Source organism: Gadus macrocephalus, chromosome 18 (genome assembly GCF_031168955.1).
Source record: "Gadus macrocephalus chromosome 18, ASM3116895v1".
Taxonomy (NCBI): domain Eukaryota; kingdom Metazoa; phylum Chordata; class Actinopteri; order Gadiformes; family Gadidae; genus Gadus; species Gadus macrocephalus.
This window is the reverse complement of record NC_082399.1, coordinates 12,156,721-12,184,341: the sequence shown is the minus strand read 5'-3', so window position 1 is coordinate 12,184,341 and position 27,621 is coordinate 12,156,721. Positions and strand designations below refer to the sequence as shown.

Here is a 27,621-nt window from a genome sequence, read left to right as displayed (position 1 = left end):
GGACGCCGCCGCCGCCGCCTCCGGGCCCTCCAGCCTTCCAGGTTGGCCACCTCCAGGCCCTTCTGAAATGTGAGACACAAGTTCCAGTTGCACACTGGAACATTTCTCCCCTTTCATCATGGATGCACTGAAGATGAGTTTAACTTCACTGGATGAGGAGCCGCCACCTGGCCCTCCATGCCGCCCCTTCCAGGTTGGACGCCTCCAGGACCTCCAGGCCACCGCCGCCTCCAGGCTGGCCTCTGCCTCCAGGCTGGCCTCTGCCTCCAGGACCTCCGCCTCAGTCCTTCTGAAAGGCGAATGACACGTTCCATTTGCACACTGCACATTTCTCCCCGTACATGATGCAGATAATCAACTCCTCCTCTGCTTTAGCTCCCACAGATCTCACTGATGCAGTCTTGAGTGAGGTATTATTTAACCCAGCCAGCCACACACACCTAGCCTACATCCTGGAGCTGGTCCTAGTGGCTGAGAATGCATCTGACATTTTTCAGAACACCTCCGAGTTGCTGTGGCTGCATGTCAAAGTTTTAATTCTAAACAATTCACCAAGCCTAGAAGAAATGTGCAGCTGCAGTTCCGTGTCTCACCGTTCTGCATCCGTTGGGCTGCACGGCTCCCGGCCTTCCCTCCACCTGCAGCGAGCGCCTCCAGACGACCGCCATGGACCTCACGGCGAGCACCTCCAGACGACCGCCACGGACCTCCAGACGAGCACCTCCAGACGACCGCCTCCATCACCTCTACTGAAACAAGACTGAATCTATTTAAACACTGGAGATTTTTTTCTCCTCGCTCACTCAGATGTCAGTAGCTTATCTTCTCCCATTCTGTGCGTTCTTGAGAAGTATCATTTCCTATAAACTCCCAAACACAGCCACACATCTAATCTTCATAAGGACACAAGTCCTAGTGGCCGAGAACGCTTGGCTAACAAGCCAATCACAACCAATGACTGAATTCCAGTTTTATTCTGAACCGTTTGACCACGCCAAGGAGGAGTTTATAGGATGAGCAGTTCCACGGCTCACCCGTCTGTTCCTGTAGGACTGAACGGCTCCTGGCCAACATCCACCTGCAGCTCCCTGCTCCAGACCCGCTCTGTTGAAGCCTCTGGGAGTACAATCCGCTCCTGAACAAAAACAACTGTTCATAAATCATTTGGTACTCTGCAATCCTTGGAAATATTATGAAGCATGAGCTCGAATAGAAAATGTTCAAATCCTGTATAATGATTAATTGTTGTATAAATGTGTATAGTTCTATTGATTACTTTTTTACTTCTATAAAACATTTAATGAATAGTTGGAAACTACACAAGAAAAGTAAATGAATGCGGTTTTAACGCGGTTATATTAGTAAAGCAAGTCTTACCCAAAAAGTAAATAAATGGTGACCACATTTTATCATTATTATTATTAACTATTTAGTGCTTCACTAAATTCCTATAGCAAGTGGAAACGTTACTCTCCTTCATTGGTGATGTTCATGTTCCTCGATATCTTCCAATGGACTCGTTGTGAAATCCTTCTGGATCCTCTGCGTCGAAGTGCGTTGTTCAATTTCCAAGGGGCGTGTCTAAAGGGCGCGATCTAAAATGGGTCGCTATGCTATTGGATAGGCCTCGACTAATCATAGCATTGGAACGGGTGATGCAGAAATACATATTCCTCAAAATCTTTGAGTAGTAGTCGTTCGTTCTTTTAGTGAGCATATACAGTCTTTAGTTCACTAACTTCCATCTTTGTTGTTGAAACACCTCTACATGTTGCGTATATCCAACCTCACATTAGATAGCCTAAAGGGTTGCTATTGGTCGGTCTATTTCGTACCGGGCAGAAAACGTTACATAACGGAGGGGCGCCTGACCGCATCTTTGAAGAGCAAATTATATACGAGGTCCGTCTAGTTCCGAAGCTATTGGTGAAATACGCAAAACGAATATTGAAATGTTAATTTTGGCATTTAATTTGCATCTACATTTTGCCAGTGAAGGAGTTTAGGTTTGCCAATCCGAGGTCTAACAGGCAGTAAACATGTTCATTAAAATACAAATGCAAAGTCCACAGAACATACGCGAATTAAAACCACATTGCACAACCAGCGGTCAACAGCAGCAGCAGCAGCAAGTGTATTGAAAGTAGAAAAGTAGTAAAGAGAATAGAATTGGGAGAGTGGTGTGCAAGTCAGACACCGCATCTAACCCAGGACCACCTTGCAGATCACAAGCAGCAACCCTTCTACCAGACCAACCAAACACACATCAACAGGCCCCCAGTCAGTAGGGTCAGTCAGACAGGTTTCCACAGAAGGGCTCAGTGGGGTTATGGGTTGAGCAAAAACAGACCCCTTTCTTCCTTCCACAATTTTTCGGACATGTGGAGTCGGACATGTTTCAAGTTATCCGTGGATTCCTGAGGGCAGTGAAGTATCTGCAGAAGGTGACGTCCAGGTGCAGCGGTCTGCCGCATTGACCACGAGATCTTTAACCGAGTGGGACCGCCTCGGTTTGTAGTAGGCCTTGGGCAGTTTGTGTTCAACAGCGTGGAGGTCCTTGTTTCCATCAGAGTTGCTGCAGTTCTTCCATGCTGCTTCCACAGTGAGCAGAGGACACTTCCCAGTGTGGTGGTCGGTACTGTAGCGGTCCGCAGCGTTAGTTAGTCAGTCGATCCCATAGATAAACCACTCAACACAAACTACCACTTCCATCAGCAAATCCACATTAACCTCCAGCGGTAAAACATGTACAATAGAGGGGCGAGAACAGACGACAGGAGGAGATGGAGAGTGTAACATGTGCAGTGCTCATGAAGGAAGTACCCTGCGTTACTCACTGCGAGGGTCCCGGTGGCGGGGGTCCACGTCGGTGGCCACGATGTCCGGATTGTTCAGCCCACGCAATCCAACGCAAAATAAACGATTAACATCCGACACGGTGGGGGCGCTTTATGAGGAGAGGCGGGGGAGACGCAGCTGAAATCAATTAAGAACTAGTGACCTCCAGAAGAACGTGATTGGTTGTGAGCGAGAAGCTCGAGACGAGAGACGGCAAAGGCCTGCGTATTGGTTAGAGCATAAGTTCAGGCACTGACTGATATGACCATACTAACTGTTGTACTGACTAGGCCTACTTGTACACAAGGGACCATTTGATTTTACTGTATAGATTTAGAGAAAATGTCATTTGAAAAACGTACACATGCATATTCTCGCCTTTGCAAATTTGCATTATGCCAGCACTTTGAAGTGGGCTATCGACCGAACTTCACATAAGTTCAGGCACTGACTGATATGAACATACTAAATGTTGTACCCACTACTTGTACACAAGGAACCATGTGATTTTACAGTATAGATTTAGAGGAAATGTCGTTTGAAAAACGTACACATGCATATTCTCGCCTTAGCAAATTGCATTATGTCAGCACTTTGAGGTGAGCTATAGACCGAATTTCACATAAGTTCAGGCACTGACTGATATTACCATACTAACTGTTGTACTGACTACTTGTACACAAGGAACCATGTGATTTTACTGTATAGATTTGGAGAAAATGTCATTTGAAAAACGTACACATGCATATGCTCGCCTTTGCAAATTTGCATTATACTGAAGCTGTTCACACCAACCACACAACACACCCTCGTGCACACACTATTATGAGCAGTGATTCAGTTCCAGAATGAGCTGTCTGTCTGACATGTCCCCCCCGTCCCCCCCGTAATCGACGCCTATGCATGTGGGACACGCCAACAAACACACACGCAAACACACACAGACACACACTCATTCTGGAACTGAATCACTGCTCATAATAGTGTGTGCACGAGGGTGTGTTGTGTGGTTGGTGTGAACAGCTTCAGTGTGATGTATTTCTCATCGGGGAATGTAGATTACGTGTAATGGCTGAAGCAAAGGGCCATTCACATTTATTTGTCCACAAGGGCGCCGTTGGTTTAGCGAGAAGGCTGCACGCGCCCTCTCTACCTGTAAATAATTCCAAAGCCTCATCTCTATCACATGAAATATTAAAGGACCGTCCAGAGTAATAAAGTTGGGATTGATTAGAAGATGTGCCGATTGCGTTTGGATGCCTGAAGCAGAATATAACCAATAAGAGGTGTAATTAGAGAGGGAACGAGAGACAGACAGACAGACAGACAGACAGACAGACAGACAGACAGACAGACAGACAGACAGACAGACAGACAGACAGACAGACAGACAGACAGAAATGGGGAAAAGTCTATATTTCAGTTTTTTTCTGTCAACATTTGTACTGAGAGAACAATAATTCTTAACGAAGGGGCTGCACAGGGAATGCATGCTTGGATACCAAATACAATACGTGTTCTCCTCCATGGATTTACCTCGGGTTGAAAATAAACCCGCAACTAATGTTTGTACCAGACTACTGCGTACATGCTGATCCAGAATAGTCTGATCTTAATTATTACCAACAGTGGGGAAAAAACGGTACAAGAACAAAACAAGAATGCATTAACGGTGCGGTTTAATAAACTAAATGAAATCCTTCTGTGTTCAACACGTTCACAGTCCCAATGTTCAGGAATCAGGATCAAAGGCCGTCAAAGCGTCCGTAACTAACAACAACAACAGTTCGGCAGCGTAACGATTCTGCAACTTGCGCGCCATCTAGTGTTCACCTCATGTCATTGAGGAGAACTTGTTCTGCCCCGGTGGATGAACAAGTGTGAGTTTGAAGGACACTTTTAGACAAATAAAATTGAGGGTATTTCACCGTCAACATTTGTCATAACATAAGTCACTTGGCACTTCCAGACCAGGAAGACGTTTAACAATTGGTGTGCTTCAATGCCTTTCTCTACAGACACCCAAACAAGCCACATTGTTGATTGTGGCAAATGGACCAATTTGAGGTGGTACTTTATTGCAAGACACACGGCCCCCGTGCCCTGCTAACTATATGTTGCTCCATTAGGCATGCTTGCCCTGGGCTATTTTGTGTTTCAAGCTGCACAATTCAAGGTTCAATGTTGAATAAAGATATGAAGCTAAGATTTTGCATAGAATCAACAAATATTTATTAGTGTATGAGTATGAAGAGTAGAGTAGCCATACTATAAAAAAACAACATAGCTTATGGTAAAAAAAACGACATCATGACGTGCATTGGTAAGAAAGTCACTTGAGCTGAAAGATTAAGAAATAGCTGCATCATCACACCATGCAACCTTATTGAATTTAAGAGTTCTCTGTTTTGCTTTTTGCAGAAGAAAATATTTGGCTTCAACAACTCCCACTCATTTCCAAGATTAGTGTGTTGTTATTGTTTTATTTCTCCTGATTAAATCTGAAAAGCTGTTTCGCACATTATAGAAAACAATAACAGTCCAAATGTAATACTGCGGCTCTGTGTGGGATTATTATGCAATAGCCGATGGCACCGTTATGAATTTTAAGAGTGAAACTAGTACCTCCATCTTATTTCAAACCACAACGCCAATGCTCCCCTCAGTCCTGTTAAAAGGCAACAACACAGTATTCATACCCAGACATACGCTGGCCTCAGAATACGGAAACACTTACGCATGTCATTCACTTTATAACCTACATGGAGCCTTTTGATTATGGTTCCCAAATGAATGACAGATGGGTGGTTGACTTTACAAATGATAGTCATAAATATTCATGATACAATCAGTCACAGAACGATTTCCGCTTTTAGTAACTTGGTCCCCACACGCGTAAGCTCCTCGGACCCTGCTCAGATCTAGAACGGACTACATGATCACCGTTTTCCCTCTGAAAGGGCGGGAAACTCCCCACGACCGCACAATTTAAGTCACGCTCTAGTGGTAGACGTCTGAGCTCCTCAGCCCAAATGGATGCTGCTCTGTGAAACCTCCCTCTAGTCATTTATGCAAGAGCAATGTGAATGCAGCGTGCTGCATCGAAAGAGTTGCACGCCATCACATTCTCATTCAGAGCCGCTTCCCTTTTCACTATAAGTGACTCAACGGGCCGCGTCTGAACGCAGGACAGGTGTGAACGGCTCTTGGAAAGGGTTTGTTTCTCAGCACAGCACTCTCTCACAACAAACCCTCCTGTTTGTAGCCCCGGGTCCTGGGGTCCAAGACCCCATCGAGGAGGGTCCTGCGGTCGGTCAGAGGAAGGTCTGGAACACACGGGTCCTCAGGCCCTGGGCCCTGGGGGTCTTGGGCCCGGCGCAACGCAGGCTCTTGAACCAGCCGGCCAGACCGGAGAGCGGGAAACGCCGCTCCGAGCGCCGGTGGCCGTGCAGGTTCCAGAAGGAGGCGGAGCAGCGCTGGGACACCTCCACGCTGCAGGCGTACTGGCCGGGGCCCCGCCGCACCACCCGCACCAGGGTCACCGAGGAGCCGAAGCCCCCGTGGGCGTGCGGCGAGACCCCGCGGTAGACGCTCTCCTCAGGCTTCAGGTTGGGGCCCCGCTCCCAGAGCAGGCCCGCCTCCTCCGCCTCCCCCATGTTGCTGAGGTTGCAGAGGGCCCGCAGGCAGGCGGCCTCCAGGGGCCTGCCGGGGCCCCGCAGCAGGACGGAGACCAGGCGGGGCACCGCCCCCTGACGGAGCAGCAGCTCCTGCTGGGTCGCTGGAGGGAGGGAGGAGGAGGAGGGAGGCGGGAGGGAGGGAGGAGGGAGGGAGGGAGAAAGGGAGGAGGGAGGGGGGATGTCTTATCTCATAAGCTCTTGGTTCTTTATAGCCCTTGTATTTTTGTCGTTGAATATGGATTTAGAGTTGGAAGTTGCACTTTTTTTATAGTTATTTTTCATTGGTTATTTGTTATCAGAAAGCACTTTATTGAGATTCGATTTTGGGGATGTAACTATTAAGCACTATGAAACACTATACACTATAAAATATATCTCATAAGTCCTTCTGATCAGACATACACCGTCCGGTTGTTGCAAAAATAGTGCTTATGATTTTATGTGTACTCTTTGATTGTCGTCATCCAAACATGTAGGTCCTCTTGATAAAACCGACTTCTAAAAGGACAAAACCACTGTTTAAATGACTCCATGTTAATGTACGTGTTAACCAGCGTTTAAAGGACTCCATCTTAATTTAATTTAAGTGTTAACTAGTAGTTAAATGACTGCATGAAAATGTAAAGTGTTAACCAGTGGCTTAATACGCCCATATAAATGTAATGTAAGTGTTAACCAGTGGTTAAATGCCTCCATGTTAATGTAATGTAAGTGTTACCAGTGACTAAATGCCTCCATGTTAACATAAACTAAGTGATTCCCAGTTGATAATTGACTCCATGTTAAAGTCATGTAAGCTACGACCCATGGATAAGCTATAGCAGCTCGGCAGAAGACGGTATGACGGGTATAAAATCGGTTTGTGACTGACTGCTGTCGTAGGCGGTGCGGGAGATGGCCTGTGTGGCGAGGAGGAGCAGCTCCTGGTCCACGCTGGTGAGGACGGACAGCAGGGCGGTCACCAGCCCGGCCTCGCCGAACCCTTTACGCACCACCGCTGTAGCGGGACACAGAGGGACGCCCCGGTGAGCCAGAACACTCAAGGGGAGACGGGGGAGGAAACGGCCCGGAGCCGCAAAACAACGTGAGGCAAACATATTGGATGAATAGAAATGTAGAAGAAAAAAAAAAAAAAGTAGGCTGGCAATTCTTCAACAGCTAGCATGTTCCTAAATATATATCAAGGGGCTTGAATGAATGAGTGTGTGTGTGTGTGTGTGTGTGTGTGTGTGTGTGTGTGTGTGTGTGTGTGTGTGTTTTTCATTACTCTAATGAATACATTTTAAAGGACTGTCATCACCCTGGCCATGACATATTTCAATGGTTGCCCTCTGGAAAGCGGCTTCGATCTCAAAAGGCCAGAACAGAAAGACAAAGAAGAAGTTTTTTCCCCCTAGCCATACGGACAATGAAGGCATAATTCCCTCCTCTTCATAAACTTTTTATTTTATTTTATTTAATCCCCACCACCCTTCTTTTTTTTCTATCTTTTTACTTTAGTATTATCATTAAACTTTGCACAGCTGGGAGTTGCAGATGCAATCCCCATTTCACTGCTTTTTGTTCAACAAATTACGCATGTGACAAATAAATTCTTCAATCCTGAATCTTGATTAAGGCTACGGTTATCGGACAGACTTGACTATAGCTGCACGTTTGGGGTTTCCATTACTCACACTCCTTAGCCAGCTCGGCGACCAGCGTGGCAGTGGGCAGAGTGAGGGGTCCTCTGATCCGCAGAGAGAGGGCCAGCACAGGCAGGATGCCGCTGACCACCACCTGCTCTGCAGCGCCCTTCCCTGGACAAAAGAGAAATTACACACACGTCACACTTTGTACACCACGGATAGATGCAAGGTCTGAGTCAGTAACCGGGCTGGAGTTTAAATCTGCGAATCATCAAGTTTGTTGACTTTTAGGGGAATACATGTATCGATTTACAATTTAAAGTGAATCATTTGTTGGCCATTTATACTGTTGCATTGTGTTATATGATGTCTTTGTGCTTTGCAAATGTGTTTTATCACTTAATATACCAATGCCTGCGAGGCAGTGTCATATAGCCTTCGAAGCGATGCCGTGATGTTGATGCTCTGAGGCCAGACTGGGTCAGATGTGGATTAGCCCTAATTGTAAGACAACACTAAGTGTAACCCTTACCATGACCCTACTACGAAGAGAAACAAATACGGATTAGTTTTCAATGCTGACCATCTGCCAAGGACTCGATCGCGGTCCTTTTCCTACTGACTAGCTGTAAAGTCTGTTATTTCCTTCTTTTATCTTCTTCTGTTATCTTCTCCTTTATTTCTGACACTATTTTGTCACGCATGTACAAAAGGTGACTATACCTGCCTTAACGGTATTAACAAATGGATGTGGAGACACAAAAGCCTGCATTCATTCACAGCTTACCTACCTTACTTGCACTCAACCCCTCACTGAATACAAGTGAGAATACGAAATGGCATGGCATATTATGAAATAATCACCTAATTAATTCGCAATTGAAAAGAGTCATTCACCAGAAATAGAACATTAGCCAGAGTCACAATGTCCGCAGCCAAGGGGGATATATTAGAAAGGGTTGGATGTTTACAAAGGCCTGCATAGAGCTGATGAACGCGGTGACGCACTGTGCTCCTGTATGGCGCTCATCACGGTACTCAGGTGAGGCTTCAGCTCGTGTTCCCGCAGGTCCAGTCCCAGCACCCTGATTGATCCCAGGGCGTTGTTCAGGCTGTCTGGAAGGGTGGTGGGGGTGAGGGCGAGGATAAAACACATATGAAACACATTGGGGGTTGGCAGTGGATCAGGATGTAAAGTGTGTTGACTGGGTTCAGGAAGGTTGCGAGTTCAAGCCCCTCCGTCTGCTACGAGTGTCGAGGTGTCCCTGAGCTAGACACCTATCCCTTACTGCTAAATGCCTGTATAAATGGATGAAAGCAATATTGTAAAGGGCTGGGTGGCCACTGGTTATTAAATGCCTATATAAATGCAGTGCACTTACAATCACAGTGGAGATCATTATAAAAGGTCAATTCAAGTGAGTAATACCCAAGAAGGGTTTATAACAAGAAAAAGGCAACAGAATGAGAGCAGACAGAATGCAGGCATAGAAGTGGTAAAGGAGCAGGTAGGGGTTAAGGTAGGTTAAGGTATCCTTTGATTGAACACAGACAGTACCTTTCACGAGGTGGTGTGTGAAAAACACTTGCAATTCCTACAGCCACAGTATTGTGCTATTTACTGGATATCCAATTCAGATCATGTAGCTGTGGGTTTTCTCATTGATTGAGACCCTTTGTAAGGCATCTCTCTCACCTAGAATCAATAACTATTTCAACAGAAGAGTTGTATTGAATACTACCTTGCACTGCCACAGCAGTAGACACTGGCTTTACTCACCGTTGGGTATGTAGGGCTGCAGCTTGCTGGTGTTTCGCCCGTCCGTGTGGGAGTGCGTGTATGTGTAGGCGATGGGCACACGAGAAGGTCCCATCCTGCCCGGCAACCAAAATATGGACCATCAACTAAATCCAACGCAGTCAAAGCGGTTCCCATCGATGTTCCATAGCCTGGTTGTTGTAAAGTTTAACAGTCCATCTTATTCACACACTCCATCTCACTTTACAATATCTAACGTTTCATACCCTCAGGGCAACGGATGCACATTAAAATATGACACACCGCCTACAACCTATCTTTCCAAGCACAAACTCACAATCACAGTAGTAACTAGGCTGCCAATACGCCCTGCTCCCCGTCCTTTCACCAGGATAATGCAGAGCAAATCCTTGGTAAATCCTTCCCCTCAACCACCCTTGTGTGCGTGTGTGTGTGTGTGTGTGTTTACAGGTCGGTCATGATTAGGCCTAGGTAGACTCCACTCATCCCGCCCAGAAACCTCCCACAATGCATTTCAGCTTCTAGAAGCGTCCGTGGTGAGGCCAGAGGGAACCGGCCGTGAGACAAAGGCAGGCCGTGGCAGACGTCCCGACACGTTGACGCGGGTCGACGCTTACTGTTCTCTCAGTGGAATCAAAACACTGTGATTGGTGTGGAGTCTATCTGACAGTGGTTGCCAGAGCAATCTTGTTTTATTTTGGTTAATGATGGACATTTTGTTTTAGGATCCCTAAAGCAACCTATTTCAGAACTAACAACCCTTTCAGGATTTTAGTGCAAGTAGAAAAAAAGAGAAGGGAGGAAATAAAATAATTATGCACATTTTTTCAGATTGGACATTGCTTGTCAAATATAAACAATATTCTTTCCACTTTGGTCCTTGATTCAGTAAAAAAAACAAAAAACGTTGCATCTTCCCATCGCATGATATTAGTTCATATACAATGTATGTAGAATACACTAAGACTACACACTTGTTTTTTATCATGTCGGAGAATTTTGCAATTCAATATTGTACTCCTGTATCTGGTCGTTATTGTCCATAATAAAGTTCAAATTGTAAGGTGACTGCATATCTAAAAGCACTGGAAGCCACCTCTCACCTAGTCACTGTAGGCAAAGGTCCTCAAAACTATAAAAAGGAACTGTACCGGTATTAACCAGTTACTCCAGAGAAGACTCCTACCACGTGGCAGCATGTACACTGGCTCATCTGCCACACACACACACACACACACACACACACACACACACACACACACACACACACACACACACACACACACACACACACACACACACACACACACACACACACACACACACACACACACACACACACACACACACACACACACACACACACACACACACACACCTGTAAAACCAGCGTCCATGTTCCATTCCCTGAGGTTCCGTTTGGAACGGCTGCTCCTCCCGGGACATCGCCGCCACCTTGTCAACAGTCCCGTGACCGACCCGATGAGCCCCCAGCTCCGGCAGCCTCAGACCCCCTCACCAGCAGGCCATCCGTCTGTCCAGTGGGGGATCAAATCGATCCGGTGGAGTCGAGCCCCCCGGAGATGGTCTCGTAACCCACGGAGACCAGCGTGAGGACGCCGTTCTGCGCGTCCTGCTGTGTGCTCGCCTCCCCGGCCTGCATCGCCGGGGGGTCCGCCAACCGGGCCTTCTTCCGGCCCCTCCCCCGTCCCTTCACCTTGGACGCCCCCTTGACCCCGCCCGGCGCCCGGGGGGGCTTCTCGCCGTTGACGGGGTGCGGCTTGCGGTTGCGTCGGCGGATGCGTCGCGTCGGCGGGCCCGAGTCGGGCGGGTCGGACGCGGCGGCTCCCGACAGGATGTGGATCTGCTGGTCGATCGCCATGGTGACCATGTCCAGGGCGACGTCCAACATTCCCAGGCCGAGGCCGTGGGTCACGCTGTCAAAGCCCTCACTGTTGACCGGGTCTCTGAAGCACTTCCTCATGTCGTCCAGATGGTTCCTGAGGGAAAGGGACAGAACGAGTCGAGCAAAAAAACGTTAAAGAGGACCTATTATGCTTTTTCGACTTTTATGACCTATAAACGTTGTTATAATGATTGATAGTCATGTTTAACCATACTAAAGTGTCAAATAATGACGATCATCATGCATTTCGACGTATTCCCTGCTGACAGTCTGGGGTGGCTGTGCAGAGCGCTAAACACTCGGGACAACGATTGCGATTCACTTGTTCACATTTCCGGGAAACCTCTACGTAGACGTACTCCTGCCACGCCCCCATATGCCTGGTCAAATCTGCCCGCGCGCGCGCTCCAAGGAAGGTAACCAATCACGACGGAGTTGGGTTGGCAGGAGGGGGGCGAGGGGGCGGAGAAGGACGAAACGGAGCGTTGACGGAGAAGGCTGAAAGCGCCCAGATGAGAGGAAGAGTTTCCCGAAAATCGACATCGTTTTTTGTGTATGGTTAAACATGACTATCAATCATTATAACAACGTTTACAGGTCATAAAAGTCTAAAAGCATAATAGGTCCCCTTTAAAGGTGAGGAGTCTTGCAGCCTTGGACCGCCATTATAAAGAGATTACTTTAAGACATTAAGAGCGTGAACCCCATACTTTGTCTCAATGATCTTTGACCAGTGTTGGACTGTGTTGGTCTCAGGGATAAGCTGTCTGGCCATGTTGCTGTAGTCCACATAGTCCTGGGCAAAGTCCTTCATGTCGACACACAGGGCGTTCGTGTCTCCTGGGGAAACAAAGAATTTCACAGTCAGGGGACATTCTCTCTCAGTCTGAAATTCTTTGTCATTTAGTGTCAACTGCTTTAATAAAAATGGGATATTCACTCTCCAATTGATTATTTTTGACCTTCTTATAGTTATATTTCACTTTTCTCTTTTGAAATTGTCCTTTCGATGTCTTTCAAACGGGATTCACCCAAAAATACGTTGGCTTCCGGACGGTGCTATATAACTAAACTCTCTCCTACACACAGATACAATATCCCTCACACGAGTCTCTCCATCACTCACCCTCGGTGAGCTTGGAGAAGGAGGAGGAGACGGAGGTGGTGGTGCTGGGCTTGAGGCCCAGGATGTTGAGGGACTCCAGCAGGGTCTTCTTGCTGGCCGGACCCCTGCTGACACGCGTGTACGCCGCCAGCGACCGCAGCGACATCTTCTCCGGGCTCTGCAGCCGGCGCTTTATCTCCTCGTAGGAGATCAGATACTTTCCTGGATGAGCATCCGAATAAAGACGAACACAAGTGGATTAGTTAAAGAAGAACACCATTCTGTGGCGTGGAGACATAATGGCAGGAGGGCATGGTATTGGAGCTAGTTAGGGTGTCCTACACCGCAGCCTAAAAAGGGATCGAGTTTGATCCCCATGCATACAGATATCACTCAGGCATTCTTGTACGAGATGCTTGACCCTACCTGCTCCTCAACGACATTTAAGATTGAGATTAAAGAGCACCTATTATGCTTTTTCGACTTTTATGACCTATAAACGTTGTTTTAATGATTGATAGTCATGTTTAACCACACTAAAGTGTCAAATAATGACGTACATGCATTTAGACGTGTTCCCTGCTGACCCTCTGGGGTGGCTGTGCTGAGCGCTAAACACTAGGGACGCCGGTCGCCATTCACTTGTTCAAATGTCCGAGTTTTAGAACAATCCGGATTTTCCATGTACAGTATGGTAATGCTGCAACCTGCTCTTCCGGAAGGTAACCAATCACATCGGAGTGGGGTTAGCAGGAGGGGGGCGAGGGGGCAGAGAGGGACGAAGCCGAGTGTTGACAGAGAATGCTGAAAGCGCCCAGATGAGAGGAAGAGTTTCGCGAAAATCGACATCGTTTTTTGTGCTGTGCTTCGTGTCAGGTTGCTCTATAGGAGTCATTAATAAGAAATTAAGACCAGAAAAGTAGTATAATAGGAGATCCTTCAGATCTTTTAAACGTCTGTGCGCCAACAGACTAGATGGAGAGTCCTCATGTACTCACGAGCTTTGGAGCCCTTCATGTTGGGGTCCAGCAGGGAGGACACCTCCGCAAAGGGCATGCGGGTCACCTCGCTGGGGTCTCTGGCGTTGCCATTGGAGCACTGGCTCTGTGGAGGCTCTTCCGTCTGGGGGGTCTGGTCCAGTGTGGGGGCAGCAGGGGCCTGCACCTGGAGGAGCTGGGTCTCCATCTGGGTCCGGAGGATCTGTTGCTGTGGGGCGGCCATCATGCCCTCACTGTGGGCCATCAGAGCCTGGCCCTGGGCCTGGGTCAGCACCAGGGACGTGTCCGACAGACCCTGGAGGTCCACGCCGCTGTTGGCCTGCTCCGAGGGCACCTGGAAGAGGCCCATGACGGGCTTCATGACCCGGAACAGCATGTTCCCCTGGGCGTCCAGACCAACCAAGCTGGTGGATGGATCCATCATGCGGCGTTGCCTTTGGGCTCTGGGTTAAGGTACGGTGGCCTTAATCGGTTGGATGAGGTCACCACATAGGTTTGTATAAGGTTACAGTACAGGTTTCTCTCGATGGATGTAGATGGAAATGTTGAGGAGCGACCTGAAACAGTCAGAAAGGAGGGTTAAGTGAGCAACGGTCGAGGTAAACACCTGCCACTTAAATAGTTTATTTAAATCATTGAAAGTAAAAGATAAAAAAATGAATTGCAGTAAATGGCCCAAAAGTGGGGTGTCGTTAGCCCCGTGTGTGAGACAGCACTGTAATGCACTGCGTTATACTGTGCGCATGGTGCAGGTCTCCAAGGAGTGCAACTGTACTTAAAGTTTATTGAACCAGAGCAGACTGGGATCAGATCCTCATCTCCTTTAATAGTGTTTAATAGATATTACTCTTAACTGAAGAACCCTTCCGTGGACGCATAATCTTTGCTGCAAACGTGGTCTATGAAACTCAAAATAGATCTCCGGGTTTTAAAGTGCTTAAAGTTCCAAGCCTGATCTACCTTTGCATCGCACATAGAATTACTGGACACATTCATTGTATCACATGGCGGCAGGCAGAGCGTTGTGTGGTTGTTGGCTGTAGGCCTCATCCGTTAGGAAGTAGAAACGTGTTAATATCATTTCTAGAGAGTATAGTTTCGGTTCCGGACGGATTATTGCAATCGCAGCTCTAGCTCTCCTGAAAGCGGTGACGGCTCTTTCACTCACCGCTCGTCTGGGTCTCCTTAAAAATGTACTGATCCTAGAACGGTCCGAATCGAAGCCACCGACATTTTTCCTCCCTTCTTTCTGTTGCTACGACGGGTTGCAAATCAGCTGTTAGTGCACTGCCGTGAGAAATGTGAAATCCTCCCGTTCATTGGCCAGGATTAAAATCCATTACTTACAAACCTTCGTTTCATTGGACCAAAATCGTAAGAATGGAACGGGGAGGCGGGCACTTCCGGTTTCCCTCCCCTCCGCACTGCACATACAGCGCGGATAGATATGCGGATTGAATTGTTAAAAGTCTATTAGTTAACTGCTATGGTTTTGTAACAAGAAGTTGCACACACACGCACGCTAGAGGGGCCATCATTGCCAGAGAAGTAATATTGGCCACTGAAACTATTATGTAATCAATGTATTTATAAGCCATTTCGTTTAAAAAAAGGACAAACACATTTCTTGTGGGTATCATTTGAATTTATTTGAATACAAAAAAGAATGTACAAAATAAAGCATAGAAAGTAGTACTTACGAAAACAAATAAAAACAACAATGTGGTGACAAAAGAAAAGGCAGCCGTTAAATAAACCATTTAATATTAAAAAAACAACACATTTAACAAAGTAGTTTTTATATATGTTCATTGCTTACAGTAAGCAATAGTTATTACCAAAAAGCATGACACATAGCAGCCATGTTTGTGGGGAACAAAGGCAAAGGGCTACGGGAATGAATTATGCTGTTTGAGTAAAGCGATATGACCGCCGAATGAGTCGTGTTCATTTCAAGACCAAACATGACTGAAGGAGCTGTTCTACGGATGGCTGTTGGTTATCGAGATGTGGATCTCTAGAGTGATGTTTATCGGCCCTTTTGTCCTTAAAGATCAGTTCGCCCGCATGTAAGGTATCCCATATCTTTAGTATTTAGCTGAGTCACTTACAGCTGAGTCACTAATAGTCAACAACGTTCATCTACCAAGTATGTGTCTTTTGTGCCAATTAGCAATTCTGTATCCCAAACAGTTCACAATATTTTGCTGCGGTGAAAACAATTAGCTTTCACACACCACTGATTAAAACGCCTCTTTAGTCTCGATGGCGCGAGCGGACTGCAATGAGCCCTACCGGGAATCACTCAGAGTCCCAAAATAAGCCAATTAGGGACCTGCACGGGACCAAACGGCTAGCGTTTAGCTAGTGCCCATAACACTGCCGTACTATCTGGCCTAATGTCTGAGCCCAGAGCGGCCGAGTGTCCTTAGAAAGGATCCCTGGAGGTTGGATTACTCTGCAACCTAATAGTAAGAGACATCTTGCAGGCTCCCCCGTGCGGTTAGCACAGTTCTGCTTATACCGAGGGGGTTGTGGTTAAGAGCGGTGCGATGTGTGATGGGCGATGGGGTGGACGGGTCACACGCCGCTCAGTGCCTGCGTGTTCGCTGGGCCCCGGATGTGATGTAGAGGAGCGGCTGCCTCAGCTGGGACACCCTCTTCAGGTTGGTCAGGGGGACTGTGGAGGACTCTGCGATGGTGCCTGAGGACAGGGGGGGGGGGGGGGGGGGGGGGTACGGGGATGTCCGTCAACACACACAATACGAAAACAACCCTCGAAAGAGATTTGGTGTATGGGGGTGAAAACCTTTCCGCTCGCAAAAAAACTAGTGGGACTAGGGACCTAGAAACATAAACTAGTGGGACTAGGGACCTAGAAACGTAAACTAGTGGGACTAGGGACCTAGAAACGTAAACTAGTGGGACTAGGGACCTAGAAACATAAACTAGTGGGACTAGGGACCTAGAAACGTAAACTAGTGGGACTAGGGACCTAGAAACGTAAACTAGTGGGACTAGGGACCTAGAAACGTAAACTAGTGGGACTAGGGACCTAGAAACGTAAACTAGTGGGACTAGGGACCTAGAAACGTAAACTAGTGGGACTAGGGACCTAGAAACATAAACTAGTGGGACTAGGGACCTAGAAACATAAACTAGTGGGACTAGGGACCTAGAAACGTAAACTAGTGGGACTAGGGACCTAGAAACGTAAACTAGTGGGACTAGGGACCTAGAAACGTAAACTAGTGGTACTAGGGACCTAGAAACGTAAACTAGTGGGACTAGGGACCTAGAAATATAAACGAGTGGGACTAGGGACCTAGAAATATAAACGAGTGGGACTAGGGACCTAGAAACATAAACTAGTGGGACTAGGGACCTAGAAATCCAAATGGTTGTTTGCTTGCTTGCGAGTGCATTCTTTAGAATTTGACTTTCAGAGCAGAACCTTTAGAGGCATGAGTCATGCACAGTGACTCACGGATCCTTCCTGTTTTGAAATTCAGCAATAAAAGCTGACAGCGTCAGAGGGTACAGCGATTCTTTCCCTCACATTAAGACACATTTCTTTACAAAGTAGGCCTCTAGGCCTCTTGTGCGAGGAGTTACCGGTTTGCTGGGTGCTTTGGGACCCCCTGACTTTGGTGAGCGGAGGAACTCCCCGGAGCTGGGGGCGGAGCATGGGGGGCTGGGGCTGTCCGTTGATGTGGAGGTGGGGGTCCGACGTGCTGTCCAGGGGGCGGAACCTCTGGGCGGCGTGGGTCTTGGGCTGGGGCACCTGGGAGAGGGAAGGAGGGAGCGGGGCAACACGAGCAATGCAGTGGGTGTCAAGGCAACACGCTTTGAAATACGACTCAACATTTAAAACAATGGTCACCCCCTGACTACAAGCATGGCTGCTTCTGGAGCGTTCTATATGAGCTACAAAATGTAGGCTTCAAAGAGTCTCTTTTTTTGGGTTAGGGTCTCATACCGTGTTGAGTAGCATTTCTGTGTTCTTTGGTCTGAAACCTAGAAAGCTCTTCTGACAGGGGAAATTCTTTGCATACCAGGGGTCTGCTACTTCTGGCTAAAAAGCGTTTTTGCATAATAGTAGTTTGCGATTTCTTGCGCACCCCAGCTGGAGCGAGTGTGTCGTGCATTCTGACACAACCGCCGCTCCAACAAAACTCCCTGTGTCCGATGTTCCCAAAGCCGTTAGCCCTTCTTGTTGCCTCAGATTGAACCTGGTGGGAGCGCTTTCTCCTGGCTACAACGGGGGGCTTACTGACCACTACTCAGTAAGCCCCCATAAGCATTCTCTGGACCGACCGGGTCAATACGTTAAGCCTACACACACAGCCGCCCTCTCCACAGTCCGAGCGTACTGCAGAGTGACTCACTGCCTGACCCGTGACCTCGAAGGAGCGGGAGCGCCGCTTCCGGCGGCGGGCCTCAAAGTCGGGCTCGCGCGGCGTGGGGTTCTTGGCGGCGGCGGCGGCGGCGGCGGCGGCGGGCGCGCGGAAGCGCTGGCGGGTCCAGGTGCCCTGGGGGGCGGGGGGCCCCTCGCCCGTGCTGCTGGACAGGGTGTCGTCCGAGGTGGCGTGCCGCAGCTCGGGGCTGGGCCGGCGGCCCCGGCGCGCGGGCGAGGGGCCCCCGGCGGGCGGCGCCGCCGCGGCCTCGCTCAGCAGGGACAGGGTGCTCTTCTGCTTCTGGGGGTCCAGGGGCGAGGGGGTGGGGGGCAGGTGCAGCGCGTCCCCCTCCAGGGCCTTGGTGCGGCGGTGGGCCGCCTTCACCGCGATGTTCTGGACGCCCCGGAGGATCTGCTGCCGCTCTGGGGAAGGGAAGCACGCACACTGATCATCAGTGACTATATACTAAATATACGTTCACATTTTGCAGACGCTTTCGCCCAAAGCGGTTTACGATGGTTCATCCACACATTCACACACAGACGGCGGTGGCGACCACGCAGGGCGACAGCCAGCTCGTCGGGGGCAGTTAGTTAGCGTTGGGTGTCTTGCTCGGAGACACCATGACACTTCGGAGGGACACACATATTGAAGGAGCAGCCTTTCGGTTACAAGTCAACCCGCTCTACCGCCTGAGTGCACACAGATGCAGGCGCACACACACACACACACACACACCCACACACACACACACACACACACCGACACACACACACACACACACCTTTGAATACCTTCTTTTTATCCAATTTTCCATTCTGCATTTCATATATCCATTCCATTTGTTCTTTTTGAAGTAGATTGTAAGTAAACGATAAAAGCCTAGAGCTAGAAAAATGCAAAATGTTCCCCTAAAAAAACTGTTGGTGTCGATCTAGTGTGTGTTGTGAACTGTGCGATGAGGCCGGCCGGGGGTCCTACCCTTGTAGGACAGCGGGGCGTCGGTGCCCATCTCGCTGCTCTCGGGGGACGAGTCCAGGTGGCTGCTGACGCTGTAGCTGAGCCGGGCGTAGCTCAGGCAGCCGTCTGGGGCCAGCGGCTGCAGCTGGACACACACACACGGACACGCACACGGACACACACACGGACACACACACGGACACACACACGGACACGCAGACAAGACACACAGACGGACACGCACACGGACACACACACGGACACGCAGACAAGACACACAGACGGACACGCACACAGACACACAGACAGACACGGACACACGCACACGGACACACACACGGACACGCACACGGACACGCAGACAGACACACAGACGGACACGCACACGGACACACAGACAGACACGGACACACACAGACGGACACGCACACGGACACACACACGGACACGCAGACAGACACACAGACGGACACGCACACGGACACACAGACAGACACGGACACACACAGATGGACACACACACGGACACGCAGACAGACACACAGACGGACAAACAGATATGGACATGCAGACAGACATCGGAAGTCAAGTCATTTGAATGAATGCAATGTCATTTTAAATATTTGACACCATGCAATATCATTTCCAATGAAGACATTTGCTCTGCAAAGTCTTTCTTGTATTTAATGCCTTCGAGGCTAAATTGAGTGCAAAATGGCGCGGGCTCAATAAACAACCGATCGTTAACGACATCGCTTGCTCAGCATCCTCTGTCTCGCTACCTCTCTGTTTCCATGGCCGTTGATGTGGATGGGCGGGGGCGTCATCACAGCAGTGCTCTTCATCTGCCTGGCATGGGGGCCATTCTTTAACACTGGATTATTGTCACTGGTAGGAAGAGGAGGACAGAGAGCAGAGCACCCCTGGTTGAGAGTCTAATAGACGGCAATAGAACACGACAACAACATAATGGCCATGATGGGACCAGCCCTTTATTCAAAGGGCCTTCATCTTGCTTCTATCCGACCCGGCGGCGTTGCGTTACGTTGGCGGCCCTACCTCTCGGGGTCGGGGAGGATCGGCGGCAGGGTGTGCCTGCGGAGCTTGGCCTGGCCCCTCCTGGTGCTGGAGCCGACGGTGCGCCCGCTGTCCTGGTCCGAGTCCAGGTCCGCGAAGGGGGCGCGGGCGCGGCCGGGCACGGTGATCTTGGGTAGGGAGCCCTCCTGTAGGAGCGCCCACGGGAGACATTCAGAATGAATGCATGGAGCCCGTTGACGTCAGAGTCCTCCATGTTGGATGGAAAGTGTGGGAACATTTCAAGGACGACATGGGTCTGGGTGATCGAACCGTCGTAACTGTCTCTCCCGGCTTCACTAATACAGCCGTTACCCTTATTCTCGTATATACCATTATCCATTATTGTTTATGAGTTCTGTCGAGAGCCTCTAGCCTGAGTGTGTTCCTGTCAGGGATCTAGACGCAGGCCGTTCCGATGGTTTGATCACCCAGAGCGGTACGGTCCTCTGAAGGCTGGGTCTAGAGGACAGGTACCCTGGTGGGCTGTCCGATGGGGACTTTGTCCAGAGCCACGGCGCGGTCCAGGTTCCCCTCGTCCAGCTCCCTTATGTACACTTCATACAGGTCCTGGAGCTGAGAGGGGACCAGCAGGCTGTGCTCTAGAGTACACACACACACACACACACACACGCAGGCACGCACACGCAGGCACGCACACATACACACAAAAACATACGCAAATAAGATAAGACGTTCTATATAAATCCCAGACAGGAAATTTGTGTTTCAAAGCAGGAATACAGGACAGAAATATTACTAACATTTGATAGATAGAGTGATACAAATATTATAAAGGCTAACAGGCCAAATATCTCTCCTGCAGCTATCTGGTTCAATAACGCATTTTTGGAAAAAATTTGTTTAATTTTCTAGTACATTTCATGCAGGCAAATGGTTGCAATTTGATCCCTTTCTAAATGTTCTCTCTGTTTTGCGTTGAAGACCTCGTCCAAAAATGTCTAAATGACAGGACCAACCAGTGCATGAGGAAAAGAGAGCTCCACACTCAAATAAATACGCAAACACTCAAAATAAATGCAGCGCCCAGGCAAAGGGGAGCAATCTATGGAGCAATCAAAACTATTTTCATTCCAAATAGACTGAATAACGACGGTTTAAGATCCACAGGCTTTCCTCAGTGGAGAATATTATCTTTCTTCACTTCCAACTTCATTCAACAAGAGCAAAAGAGAGCAAGGGAGAGTTCCTTGAACCGGGATTCATTTAGAAATATAAATAACTGCCCAGCCAAGGCCAGACTGATAATAATCACATCAGGAACGACTGGGTGGACTCACGAGGCTCCAGCCCTACAAGGCCAACAAATGATTCAAGGGAAGCCCCAAAATACGATGATTGTTTGGGGACCACTGACCGATGATGAACTGCCTCTGCTGCTGGATGATCTCGTGGCAGAGGTGGCGGTGCTGCTCGAAGCGCTGCACCACAAAGTTCTTCTGGCGGATGACGTTGTCCTTGAGCAGCGCGTGCGCCTGCATCTCGGCGTGGCCGATCTCCAGCTCGTGCACCTTGCAGAGCAGGCTGAGCACCTCCCGCTGCTCCTCTGAGCTCACCTTGCGGGGAAGCATCTCCTCCAGGCGCCGCGCCCGCTCCCGCTGCTCCAGGAACCGCCGCTGCAGGAGACCCTATGGGGGGGGGGGGGGGGGCGTTAATGAGCCGGTAGGACGCCCACAGAAAGGCTGCCGACGTCGGGGCTCTGGAACTCACAACCTCTTGGCTGAGAGTCAAACATACCGATGCCTCGCCACGACAAATACTGACCAAGCCCCCGGCTAATTACTGTAGGCTGAAGTACAATAAGTCAATTTTTACAGACCCCAATGTAAACAAGAATTGTAGAGGAAAGACAGTTTTCTGGTCTTCTGGCCATAGCAGCTTAGATGGAGACACTAACTGGGAGACTCGCCTTCTGCTTGCGTATGCGTTTCTGCTCGGCCATGAGGGAGACCAGGTTCTCCCGGGCCAGGACCACCTCCTGGGTCTCCATGCTGTCGGGGGGGGACTCCGGGGAGTCCGAGTCCTTCTCGCTGTCGTCTTTGTTCACGCTCTCCTTCCTCGACTCGGAGCGCCACTTCTTACGGCGTCGACTTCGCTCTTGCTCCCAGCTAAAGAAACGAAAGAGGACGAATCTACACTTTAAACTGTGCTTCATTCACATGTATTTCTTGTCGTTGTTTCTTTGAAGGCCATCCCCCGTTTCAGCAGGATAACTTCTGCCCTCCGGCTCCATAGCAACAGGTGCGAGGGGCGCGGTCAAAGGTTTTTAGAATCTGAACTCAGACTGACTTTAGCTACAATTCTTGTGTTTCACAGGGAATTTCCCCCCGCTTTACAACTTGATACATTTTAGTCCAAAATAACAGTAATACTCACCAACACTTTGCGTGACCAAAACGGTACCATTCTCAACCGTCAAAAGCTATTTCGGGGTTACTTGCGCATTAATATCAAAACATACAGATTTTACTTCTACCTCTCTAAATGAAGGTAGCTGCTGGTTTAATATCGTAGAATGAAAGTCCCCGCACTGTTTTTAAGGGATCCATGGTCAACCTGCTGTCCTCATTTAAATACACACACGTCACACACGTGTGTGTGTCACGCACGTGCAGGGAAAAGGGAGCGTGAACAACACTGACTCGGCGATGGTGAGCAGGTGCTTGGAGGTGTCGATCTGAATCTGCATGTGGGAGTTCTCCAGCTCCATCAGGCCCTTCCTCATCTCCATCTGCTGCCGGAAGGCCTCCAGGAGCTGCTCCCTCAGCTGGTCCATCTGGGCCTGGCCGTGCTGGCTGGAGTGGGCCTGGACCTCGGCTGAAGCGCAGGGGAGAGAGATGGAGGGAGGGAGGGGGATGGAGAGGGAGAGGGAGGGAGAGGGTGAGGGAGAGGGGGAGAGAGAGGTAATGATTCATGTTAGAAGGTGTTGATGTGGAAGATCTATCTAGAGGATAGAGGAGACACAGGTAACATTTTCACACACTTATTTGGAGTCCACTGGCCATGATCATGGCTTTGGACTCTATAAGCTATCCTCTCTTGTCTTGCTGGCATTTACACACATATTGAATAGGCTGTTTGGCTTGTGTTTGTATCTAACGGATCCTAATCTATATACAGGATACTGAGTACAATAATACTACTTAAACAACACTGTGACTCGCAGATGACCCCTATTGAAATGTCAGAACCAATGTAAACACTGGAAAAACTGCTTCATTACCAGAGACTTCCCAGACCTAAAGTATCTACAGCCCACTGCAGCACTCTTAATTTAAGGCAGACTAAAGCAAACATGCCCACCATAGGCAATGAAGTGATGGTCAATGGTTAAGCTTTATCTCCTTTAAAGAATTCCTTTTTAATTCCTTAGAAGAAGAAGAAGAAGAAGAAGAGGAGGGGTAAGAGGAGGGGTAAGAGGAGGAGGAGGAGGAGGAGGAGGAGGAGGAGGAGGAGGAGGAGAAGAAGAAGAAGAAGAAGAAGAAGAAGAAGAAGAAGAAGAAGAAGAAGAAGAAGAAGAAGAAGAAGAAGAAGAAGAAGAAGAAGAAGAAGAAGAAGAAGAAGAAGAAGAAGAAGAAGAAGAAGAAGAAGAAGAAGAAGAAGAAGAAGAAGAATAGGAACAAGCTGAAGGAACAAGCTGAAGGACAGGCAGAAGAAGAAGTTACCCTGGACATTGCGGATATCGGCCCGGTCGGTGTGCAGCTGGAGACCAGCTTGGTCTGCGATCTTCTTCTTGAGCCGCTGGATCTCACAGTGCAGGTCTGAGATGATGTTGGTGTACTGGGCGATGTGGTAGGACACGTTGATCAGGTTCTTCTTGACCTGGGGAACAGAGAGATCCAAAAGAGAGAAGCACTTCAGGTATGTTCCAATGCCATATCATTTAAGTGATATTCATTATCACGGTTCTTTAATACAGCCTAAATTGAGAATTGTAAGTGTTTTCTTATTTAAATTTGTTTTAACATTGATTTTATTCAAACAGGTATAAAGTACATTTTTTCCTGAAACGTAACACTCCATTTACTCTTTCATGATGCAACTCGATCTGCTGTTGAATGGAAGGCAGATGGATATCGAGCGCGGCCTCTTACCCGCGTGCGGATGCTCTTGGCGCGGTCCGCGTACGTCAGCGTGTTCCTCGACTCCTCGAACGCCAGGGAGGCGGGGCTTATGTGCGCGATCATGACCGTGCGGCTGTTTCCCCCGAGTGAGTCCTGTTCAAAGTTAACATTGGGTTTACTATGGAGTCATTAAACACATTTTGTTCAATCCAAAGCGACTCAATAGATTAAAGATACATTTAGGAGTCATTAGGGCGCAGGATGCATACATTACAGGTAAAATGTACTCCAAAAAACATCTTTACAATCGACTAACATTGGAAAAGCTTGGTCTATCCTTTCATTTGGTTCTGACCTACCTTCAGCAGTCGAGTGAGCTTGCTGTCTCTGTAGTTGACATACTTGTTGCAGTTCTTGTCACTCAGGGCATTGATGCAGTTGCCCAAGGCAAGCAAGGAGCGGTTGATGTGAGCCCCTTCTTTCAACCTTTGACCCCTGTTCTGAGTCTGAGACAGGGGGAGAGAAGGGGGAGGGAAGGAAGAGGAAATTAAAAATATGATTTAATTCAATTGAAGTTGCCTTACATTTCCTCTGTCCCTGTTTTACTTTGAACAGGCAATCCATCTATCAAAGGTGTCGTTCCACTCCTGGCCAATAGGTGGCGACACATCCTGCCTTTCACCCCCGTTAACACTTTGGTGACGACTCCTTCAATTAAACCAAGTACTAGACACATACCTCTTCTTAAGGGGTCAGCAGAAAATGTACCCCGTGGCCTTGAAGGGAAGAAACACGCCTATGTTGGGTCCCAAATGGAGGCCCTCCAATGTGCTATACTTCAAAGCGGGGCTACGGCTGGTTAACCTTTCAAACAGTCTCCATGGTATATAAGTGCTCTGAATTGGTGAAGGCTGTCACTGTAATGTGCATGGCCGTGAGTACAGGTCAAAGAAAAATAAAAAATTCATAACAGTCTGTCGCAGAAACTCTGGGGTCTGACGAGGAAAACATGGACCCACAAACTAATCATCAAGACGTTCTGTATATAGACTTTAGAAATTGCGATAAAATAAGGGAAGAGACAATTTCTCACCTCGACCATCAACGGCAGGTCGTTCATTTTGTCATATAAAAAACGTTAAATTCAAACATTGCGCCGACCGGCATATCAACAGACAAGTGGCTTGATCTTGAAGAGCCAGTATCAGTATAACACGACAAAAACATGTCAATAACACAGTAGGCTATGGTGAATTATATCTGTAGAGTCCACCACAAGAATACACTTTACTCCTCTCCTTGAGCCTCCCGAAATGTCTTGACACTTTGTTGCTCAAACTTAATATTACTCTCTTCCTTGAGCCTCCCGAAATGTCTTCCCCCCTTCGGACTGTTTTAGTTGTTTTAGTATCTAATGTTTTGTGTGTATGCTATGTGTGACTGTAGGCTACTACTGCCTGTCTTGGCCAGGACACTGGAAGAGATGTTTAATCTCAATGGTGATTATTATTTTCAACCAACCAATAGTAGTGGCCGTGCATTTTAAAATGTCAATGCACCTATCAGCCCTGAATAACAGTAAAAGCTGTCTAATATTGGCATGCATAGTATACTACACTTTCAATTGAACAATTACCCCTGTTAATTACAACTGGAGGTTGAGGAAACTCTAGTATGCCGAAAAAGATGATAGTTTGAATAAAAGCAGAAATCTGATTTATAACAGGACACTATGCTAATAAGAGCAAGAAATACTGTGAGAATACATCTTAGTAATACCTGGGTGCCACGGAGCATTAATGTTGGCCCAGATAGACAAGACGTTGTTAATGTGGGCTCAGTTTTATGGAGCCCTCCGTAAATATAGTGAGCCGCTACCTTCTTTTATGGACTGCTGTAAAACATGGCTGCCAAGCAGTGCTGTGACAGAGCCCACACACACACACACACACACACACACACACACACACACACACACACACACACACACACACACACACACACACACACACACACACACACACACACACACACACACACACACACACAGGAAAGAGGCTGTGGGGATGTGCGGTCTAAAGCTAGGATATTGTAATGATGCTTTAGTGACGGTTAATATATAATAGACCAGCATACCGGTGTAGAGACACAGCTAAACTGTAATAATTGATGAGCACACCGCAACCGGAACACATCGTCTACAGCCACACTTGGTTGTATCTGCCAATAAGGCGTACACGCACACGCAAGCAGAATGTGTGCGCGTATGCATATACAAACAAAAACACACACACACACACACACACACACACACACACACACACACACACACACACACACACACACAGTCAAACACACTTGCACTCAAACAAACATATGCACTCAAACTCACATATGCACTCCAACACACACACACACACACTCACACTCACACCCACACACAAACAAACAAACAAAAAACACGGCCACTCCCACCCACACAAACACACACACACACACACACACACACAAAAAAACACACACACACACACGCCAAAAAACACACACGTTCCCGGACGCACCTGCGCAGCCCGCTCGGACCCGGCCAGGTCGATCATGAAGAGGCGGGCGAAGCGGACCTCCTGCAGGACGTCCCGGCTGCGGCTCTGCTGGCGGACGCCCACCTGCAGCACAGCGTGGGAGCGCGACGACGTCTGGTTGGCCGCCGTGGGCTCCTGGGTGCGCTGCTTGTTGCCCCGCACCAGCAGCTCCATGATCTGAGGGGGGGGGCGAGGCGGCGGAGTTACCCCCAGAGACACCCAGGGGGGTGGGGGGGGGGGGGGCGTCATGGCACCACCACAACGCACCGCCAGATGGCCGCATGATCTGGCATGGCGGCCGGTGAACGCACCGGGTTCGATGCCTACCTCTTCAGCATTGATACGTGTCTGAGTTCACTGTTATTGAGTTGGGTGAATGCTGCTCAAAGATACAATAGTCTAGAAGTAGTTGAATAGTATCTAGGAGGACGTATGTGTTAAGTGCGCAAAAGGCAGATCTGAAATATTTTTTTGTTTGGGGAAAAAAAAATCTTTCCTCTGGACTGGGAGAACTTTGGTTACTATGGCAGCGGGGAGCGGGAAATCAGGCTCAATCAACCTCAATTCATTGGCTGCGAGTTTGATGAAAGCCCA

The 27,621-nt window shown here is 48.5% G+C and overlaps 3 protein-coding genes across 5 annotated transcripts in view; all 3 read right to left on the bottom strand.

Moving 5' to 3' along the window:
* Positions 1–4,235: 4,235 nt before the first annotated feature.
* On the bottom strand, positions 4,236–10,451 carry si:dkey-21e13.3 (uncharacterized protein LOC100150043 homolog). 2 transcript variants are annotated; one of them, XM_060037633.1, is made up of 5 exons: positions 9,924–10,451; positions 9,152–9,259; positions 8,192–8,314; positions 7,387–7,512; positions 4,236–6,616 (listed from the first exon to the last, which is right to left on the bottom strand). In XM_060037633.1, the coding sequence occupies exons 1-5, from the start codon at positions 10,015–10,017 to the stop codon at positions 6,153–6,155; spliced, it is 915 nt and encodes a 304-aa protein (XP_059893616.1). In that variant the 5' UTR covers positions 10,018–10,451; the 3' UTR covers positions 4,236–6,152. The 2 variants fall into 2 exon arrangements, with proteins under 2 accessions (XP_059893616.1, XP_059893615.1); XM_060037632.1 differs by having other exon boundaries at positions 9,152–9,255.
* A 125-nt stretch (positions 10,452–10,576) lies between these two features.
* Positions 10,577–15,257, bottom strand: si:ch73-127m5.2 (uncharacterized protein LOC561202 homolog). Of its 2 annotated transcripts, none has more exons than XM_060037622.1 (5): positions 15,101–15,257; positions 13,933–14,489; positions 12,956–13,156; positions 12,540–12,669; positions 10,577–11,923 (listed from the first exon to the last, which is right to left on the bottom strand). In XM_060037622.1, exons 2-5 carry the CDS (start codon positions 14,354–14,356, stop codon positions 11,473–11,475), a joined length of 1,206 nt encoding a protein of 401 aa, XP_059893605.1. In that variant the 5' UTR covers positions 14,357–14,489; positions 15,101–15,257; the 3' UTR covers positions 10,577–11,472. The 2 variants fall into 2 exon arrangements, with proteins under 2 accessions (XP_059893605.1, XP_059893607.1); XM_060037624.1 differs by having other exon boundaries at positions 14,893–15,109.
* Positions 15,258–15,561: 304 nt separating this feature from the next.
* The window catches only part of kif19 (kinesin family member 19), a 39,779-nt gene continuing 27,719 nt past the window's right edge, over positions 15,562–27,621 (bottom strand). Inside the window, exons 7-20 of the mRNA XM_060037636.1 lie at positions 27,010–27,204; positions 24,808–24,954; positions 24,479–24,601; positions 24,050–24,206; positions 23,027–23,201; positions 22,294–22,492; positions 21,742–22,012; positions 20,841–20,965; positions 20,349–20,512; positions 20,072–20,177; positions 19,311–19,434; positions 18,321–18,751; positions 17,548–17,716; positions 15,562–16,636 (exon numbers count right to left, since the gene is read on the bottom strand). Coding sequence (XP_059893619.1) covers positions 16,524–16,636; positions 17,548–17,716; positions 18,321–18,751; positions 19,311–19,434; positions 20,072–20,177; positions 20,349–20,512; positions 20,841–20,965; positions 21,742–22,012; positions 22,294–22,492; positions 23,027–23,201; positions 24,050–24,206; positions 24,479–24,601; positions 24,808–24,954; positions 27,010–27,204 — 2,499 coding nt within the window. The 3' untranslated portion in view covers positions 15,562–16,523. The remainder of the gene's footprint in view (positions 16,637–17,547; positions 17,717–18,320; positions 18,752–19,310; positions 19,435–20,071; positions 20,178–20,348; positions 20,513–20,840; positions 20,966–21,741; positions 22,013–22,293; positions 22,493–23,026; positions 23,202–24,049; positions 24,207–24,478; positions 24,602–24,807; positions 24,955–27,009; positions 27,205–27,621) is intronic.